The sequence below is a fragment of the Quercus suber genome, unplaced genomic scaffold (assembly GCF_002906115.3).
Source record: "Quercus suber isolate HL8 unplaced genomic scaffold, Cork oak 2.0 scaffold_267, whole genome shotgun sequence".
NCBI lineage: Eukaryota > Viridiplantae > Streptophyta > Magnoliopsida > Fagales > Fagaceae > Quercus > Quercus suber.
The window spans coordinates 702,723-709,834 of record NW_027069723.1 but is presented as its reverse complement, the minus strand read 5'-3'; the positions used below and the strand labels follow the sequence as shown (position 1 = coordinate 709,834).

The following is a 7,112-nucleotide window of genomic DNA, read 5'->3' as shown; positions in this document are numbered from 1 at the left end:
CCCAAATCGAGGAACTGCGGTTTTCCCCCGCATAAATGCGAGGCAGAACCTCCACCGTTAGATTGGGTCGCCTCGATTAGACGTGGGGAGCACAGAGCCGCCTGAATTTAATGAATGGGCACGTTTCGATGCTCGAACGTCAGCACGCCTTGTGGCAGATGAAAGACCTAGTACTGACGGGAGAAGCGACTGGATAGCAGGCCCAAGGATGTCAAAATCCTTCTTCTCGCCTGAGGACGCGAGTAGCAAGATTTTGAGGGGCTATTGTGGGGCAGAAAGTCAGGCAGCCTCGGCCCACTTCAAACCAGGCCCAAGAGCCCATGCCGAGGATGCATGTAGGGTCCGAGGACAAAGGTAAGAAGTCCAGTCCCAATGAACTGGTCCGAGGACGACTCCGTCCTCGGACACTCGAGACCATAGAAGTACTCAGGCACCACACCATCCAGGGGGTTTTCTTGAACATCCGAGGAGGAAAGAGCAAGTGCCACACGTCAACAATGGGAGCACGGCGGTGGAGCAAGTCTAAGACGAGTTGTCACTCCACATTAAATCCCACAACTAATGTCCTGGCCGCATTGATGAGGAGGGGATTATAGAACAGTGTTGCCTTGATTGCCGCAACCCACAGGAAGAATGGGAAGGTGGCTGATGGGACAAGTACTCAAGTAGTGGCCTGGTTGCGCAACAAATGTAGGGCCAGGATCAATGGGGAAAGAGTATATAATGTAAGGGACCCCTCTTGAAAAAGGGGAGAGAGAAAGAAAAGAAGAAAAAGAGAGAGAAAGGAGACGGGCAATGATAACCAACCGCGAAGGAAGTCATAAGAACTGCAAGCTCCAAGAGAAAGGCCAGGAGCATCATTATTTGCATTCATCTGAGAACTACGCGCATGGTCGTTGCACCCCTTACTAGGGCCTAGTTCTTGACCCCGCTCTCTACAAATTAATTGCAGGGCTAGCTGGGCTTAGGTCCACTCCTGTAACTCACCAGGAGGCCCGAATCTGGTCCCTACAATAATATATATTCATCTTGTAGTTTTAGTACTTTCCCAAGGATTAATTTTTATAGTTTTTGTATATGAGATTAATTTTATAGTCCCATAACAGAATTTTGGAATAATTTTGAATATCTATCATTCTATTTTAACTAATAATAAAATAGTTTTAGTACGAATTATTTTATTGAATATTTATATTCTATTAATCATGTTTATTTAAATTATTTTGTCCATTATAGTAGATTTTTCAAATTAAAGTGTTGAAAATAATTTCTAATATTAATACTGTATTTATTATTGAAAATGTATATAAACGTTTCTATATTTTACAACGTGAAAATTTTAAAAATAAACGTATTATACCTATACTATATATGTATCATTCTTTTTTCGTTTTCATTTTTTATTTTGCCAAAAGTTTTAAACGAATTTTTTTTGAAAATGCCAAATTATACCCACTAGTATATTTATTGACATTACTGTATTATATATATATATATATAACATATTTTACTAACTATGGTACTGAGTGTTGTTTTGGCTTTTCGGGATAGTTTTGTTAAAAGACGGTTTTTTTTTGGTAGTTATGACTTATGACTCATAATCATAAGTTTGCAAAATTCAGTAGGCCTAATTGTCCTCCCCTCTCTTGAGGTTTGGAAGAATGACACTCCCCCACAAACCTGAAGAAAAAAACACCCATTCTTTGAAATATTAGTAAAGAAATATTCTAAAAACATTCTCCCTTTTTTTTTTAAATTAGTAATGAAATATTCTAAATTTTTATAAGAATCCCTTTACAAAAATATAATCATGATTAGTAAAAAAAAATAACTAATAGATTTAGAATAAGATGCAAAATTTATCAAGTACCAAAACACTTGCAATGGAAATTCTCTTCATAACTCATTGAAAAAAGAAGAGAAAAGAGCAAAAAAGCAAAATTCACACTTAATATTTTAAAATACACTTTAATTAAAAATTTAAAACAATGAATTCTAATTATGAGATAAAATAATTTTGGAAACTTGCCATGGAGGTCAATACAAAACATTTTAACTATTTAAAAAAAAAAAAAACTTTTGTTATATTAATTTAACAAAGTTTGGTCAATTAGATGTCAAAGAGGAAAGATTTTTTTTTTTTTTTCCATCAAGTTTGGTGCAGAGTGTCATTTTTACACTCTCAAGAAATAAGAGTGTAAAAATAAATGCACTAATGTGAGGGTTTAAGTAATAATGCAATGGTAATAGCATGCTTGATGATGTCCCATGTATCTGGTTTGAACGCTACCTCTCCCCCACTCACTATCTAACAAAACAAAAAGATTGCACATCATCAAATTAAATCTACTAGACTTGACTAGAAAATATGAACAAAATTTTGTGAAAATGCCAAATTATACCCACTAGTATATTTATTGACATTACTGTATTATATATATATATATATATATATAACATATTTTACTAACTATGGTACTGAGTGTTGTTTTGGCTTTTCGGGATAGTTTTCTTAAAAGATTTACTCATATAGTGTTGACGGTTCGGTTTGAAAATGAAGACGGTTTTTTTTTGGTAGTTATGACTTATGACTCATAATCATAAGTTTGCAAAATTCAGTAGCCCTAATTGTCCACCCCTCTCTTGAGGTTTGGAAGAATGACACTCCCCCACAAACCTGAAGAAAAAAACACCCATTCTTTGAAATATTAGTAAAGAAATATTCTAAAAACATTCTCCCTTTTTTTTTTAATTAGTAATGAAATATTCTAAATTTTTATAAGAATCCCTTTACAAAAATATAATCATGATTAGTAAAAAAAAAAAACTAATAGATTTAGAATAAGATGCAAAATTTATCAAGTACCAAAACACTTGCAATGGAAATTCTCTTCATAACTCATTGAAAAAAGAAGAGAAAAGAGCAAAAAAGCAAAATTCACACTTAATATTTTAAAATACACTTTAATTAAAAATTTAAAACAATGAATTTTAATTATGAGATAAAATAATTTTGGAAACTTGCCATGGAGGTCAATACAAAACATTTTAACTATTTAAAAAAAAAAAACTTTTGTTATATTAATTTAACAAAGTTTGGTCAATTAGATGTCAAAGAGGAAAGATTTTTTTTTTTTTTTTCCATCAAGTTTGGTGCAGAGTGTCATTTTTACACTCTCAAGAAATAAGAGTGTAAAAATAAATGCACTAATGTGAGGGTTTAAGTGATAATGCAATGGTAATAGCATGCTTGATGATGTCCCATGTATCTGGTTTGAACGCTACCTCTCCCCCACTCACTATCTAACAAAACAAAAAGATTGCACATCATCAAATTAAATCTACTAGACTTGACTAGAAAATATGAACAAAATATTTGATTTGTGACTAAGCTGGTATATATGAAATTAATTATTCAAATTAAAATTTCAGGAGATTAATTGTTCAAATCAAATGATTATGGTCTATAAGCTGTTAAAAAACAGAAAAAGAGAGCAATGTTTCTAAGACCTCAGATTTGTTTGAAATAAAATTATAAACGGTATCAAGATATCAAATTTATTTGAAAGAAAAGGAGAAAAAAAAAATGTCAAGGACCATTGGGCCTAGTTAATGGCATTCTACCTATCTCCAAGGTTATAATATACTATGTGTTTTTTTTTTTTTTTGAGAAACAATATACTACGTGTTTGAGATATAATATTATAATTGGTTGATTCAAAAACTGAATTCCCTTATGTTAAAAAAAAAAATTAAAAAAAAAAAAAACTAAATTCCCAGGACTTTCTTTCGTCAAAGTAGAATTTCCTGAACTATCGTTTTCAATTCTCACTAGAAAATAACAAAGTAATTGTTTAGAATTCTTAAAAATAAATTCTGTTTTCATTTTCCATCATCTATGTCCAAAATTTTGAGTTTTTGAGTCGTGAAAACAGTCAACCAAAATCAAGCCAAACAGTTTGTTATCCGTGGGACCCACTCATCATCCCACTTAGTATGGATGATGCATCATGAAAATTGAGTGATATCACTCAATTTTCATGCTATCCAAACTAGGAATGGCAACGGATCGGATTCGGGCCGGATTTTTTATACCCGGACCCGACTCACAGGGCAAAACCCGTATCCCAGACCCGCGGACCCCGTTTAGGAATTGGGCCCAAACAGGCCCAACCGAAAAAAAAAAAAAAAAAATTTATTATAACTTGTTTCGATTTCTCTTCCCTCATTTTCTCATCAACCAAACACATATAAAACAATATGAAATTGAAACCAATGTAAAACTATAACAACTATCTAAGACTAACAAATTATAAAATAACTGGTATTCCATTGAGAACATATAGATAAAAATTGCACCTTGAATAATTTCCTAAATTAAACATCTTCTATACATTTTGAAAATCAAAACCAAAATCACAATAAGAACAAGATCCAAGTACCTACAATTACAACACTGTGCAATCTATAATTTGAAATGCACTCAGTAAGTTTCTCTTTCAATTTGAAGCTAAGTATTCAAAAATACAAATATAACCTCCACACTTTCTGAGCAACCAAACAAAGAAAAAAGCTGACACAGACAAAACTTGCAACAGACGAATGAAACAAAGATTGAGCAAATTTTTCATCGAGATTGTAAAGTAAGGACCGGAGATAGAATCTGGGGAGTGAGAGTTGTGGGAATCGTAGAAGGGCTTTGATTGGCGGTTGATGAGCGTGAAGAAGATGTTGCAACCCACGGCGACAGAGGAAGTGATGGCGAGCATCGGAGGCGTGACTGAACTGAAATGAGGGAGCGTCGGAGCTTCGGAGTGAGGCGAGGGAGGTGAGGGACGGATTGAGCTGACCGGCGAGGGAGGTAAGGGACAGACTGAGGCGAGGGAGATGAGAGACGGACTGAGCTGACCGGCGAGGGAGGCTGAAATGAGGGAGGGAGGCGAGGGAGGCAAGGGACGGATGGAGGCTGAAATGAGGGAGGGAGGCTGAATTGAAGAAAAGAGATGTAGGACTTAGGGTTAGATTAGGTTTATATATATGAGGGTATTTTCGTAATTTAGGTTTCTGGGTTTTTAAACGGGTCGGGTCTCGGGGTTTTTTTTTTAAACCCGGACTCGACCCGGACCCGCTTCGGGTTTTTTTTTTTTTTTTAAACCCATACCCGACCCTATTCCTAATCAGACAGGATAAAATTCGGCCCATTAGGGTCGGGCTGGGCCGAGTACCCGCGGGTCGGGCAAAAATTGCCATTCCTAATCCAAACAAGCTCTTAGTCACATTTTCTAAAATTTAAATTACCGAATCAAAGGCAAAACAAAAAGAAGGCTAAATTTACATTTATAAACTAAAATTTATATTGGAAGAAAGGATACATCAATGTATTATTCAAGTTATGCTCAATAACTTACAACATTGAGGAATCCATGTCAAGAGAACTAATTAGCACATCATCAAAACCATGTTCTGTACTGGAATTCAAAATTTTCATACTTGCATCAACTCCTTCAGGTCCATTATCCACTTCATTTCCCTTCATATTACAAAGCTTCAACTTTTGCCTACAAAACCTCAATTGATCTTCCAACAAACTCCTATTAGACTTGTGTTTCATCACAATCCATCGCAAAGATTGTATCACTTCTTGGTCATATTGCTGCTTCTGCTCAGCCAATCTGCGGTATTGATTGGCTTGAATTTCTATTGAGCTTTTCTCTCTTTGAAGCCGCAAAATCATGGCCATTGCCTCCTCTGCTGCCGATGCAGCCGCCATTCTTTCCTTCTCAAGCTCTGCATAAGAGCCATTTGCTCGCTGCCTCTCTATCTTCACCAATTTTCTCAATGCCATTACATCAAATTCTTCATCTTCACCATGGCATTCTTTGTTTGTCATCATCATTCTCTTCCAAAGCATCACCATTTGAATTCACAGCCTGTTTCGTGACTTTGAATTCTCCAACAATTTCAACGATTCACGCTCACAAGGCATAATCTTTGAATCAGATACTTCACCCGCACCATTTTTTAGAGGAACCCCATTTCTAAAACCACTTGATTTCCCTCTGAATTCACACAAAAATTGCATCAAATCCTTACCGTGCCAACCAAATTGCAAAAACTTCAAACACAAACCAATTATATAAAACAAACCCAAAAATTGAAAACATGTGAGAAAAACCCAAACACGAAAAACCTACAACCAAACCCATTTCCCTGACTCAGAAACGTAAACATGAAGCGCAGTCCATAACCAGAAACCCCAAAAAGCTTTGCAAAAGCCTCTTATGCAAATTAAAAACAGTGCAAATGACAACCAATAAGCAAAAATGACTCAGAATCTGCATGTGGGTCTAATGGCTTACACTCTAAGATCCTTGCTTTCAATGTTGGAATGCTCAAACTTTTAGTATAAGCAAGGAACAAAAAAGAAACTTTATGATTTTCTTTACAAAAAAAAAAAAAAGAAAAAAGAAAAAAGAAAAAAAAAAAGAGAATTTGTGAAGAAGGAACGAAAGACAAAGAAATGCAATACGAGTTTCTATTTGGAACCGTGGAGAAGGAAGTTAATAGAGGAGTAGAAGTATGGTACCACTAACATTCTACATAGAGAGAGAAAGAAGAAGGGAGAGAGAGATGGGAATGTATCTATCGTGTCAGCGAGGGAGAGAGTGTGGAGATATATATTGGACGGACTGCAAGGGCTCCGACAAATCAACATGATGAGTCAGTTCAGTTATCCAATAAATTTGATATAGTATTTAATTTCTGATTATCTGCATTTATTTATTTATTTTTAAAAAAGTTTGTTACAATGAGTGTTTTAACTTGTATTAAAAAAAATCCAAATCTTTTTTTTTTTTTTTGTTAGAGTCATCCAAATCAAAATTTAAGACACAAGATATAAGGAGATAAGTTTCAAATTGACACTTTTAGTTTTTACTGTATATGTATACGGAATATTTAGGTTGTCTCATGTATATAGATCTTGAGCTCATCTAAAATCCAAAAAAAAAAAAAAAAAAAATCTTATGTAGAGTAAACGTAAGAGACATCTTATTGCTGAGGTTATTATTTGCAAGTAATTAATCTATAATTTGTCTCGGAGTAATGCTATA

The 7,112-nt window shown here is 34.7% G+C and overlaps 1 protein-coding gene across 1 annotated transcript; it reads right to left on the bottom strand.

Moving 5' to 3' along the window:
- Positions 1-5,330: 5,330 nt before the first annotated feature.
- On the bottom strand, positions 5,331-6,457 carry LOC112015065 (protein FLOURY 1-like). Its single transcript, XM_024047428.2, is given in 3 exon segments — positions 5,331-6,159; positions 6,162-6,224; positions 6,227-6,457. Coding segments are annotated over 3 exon segments (933 nt in total). The 5' UTR covers positions 6,342-6,457; the 3' UTR covers positions 5,331-5,404.
- Positions 6,458-7,112: the final 655 nt, after the last annotated feature.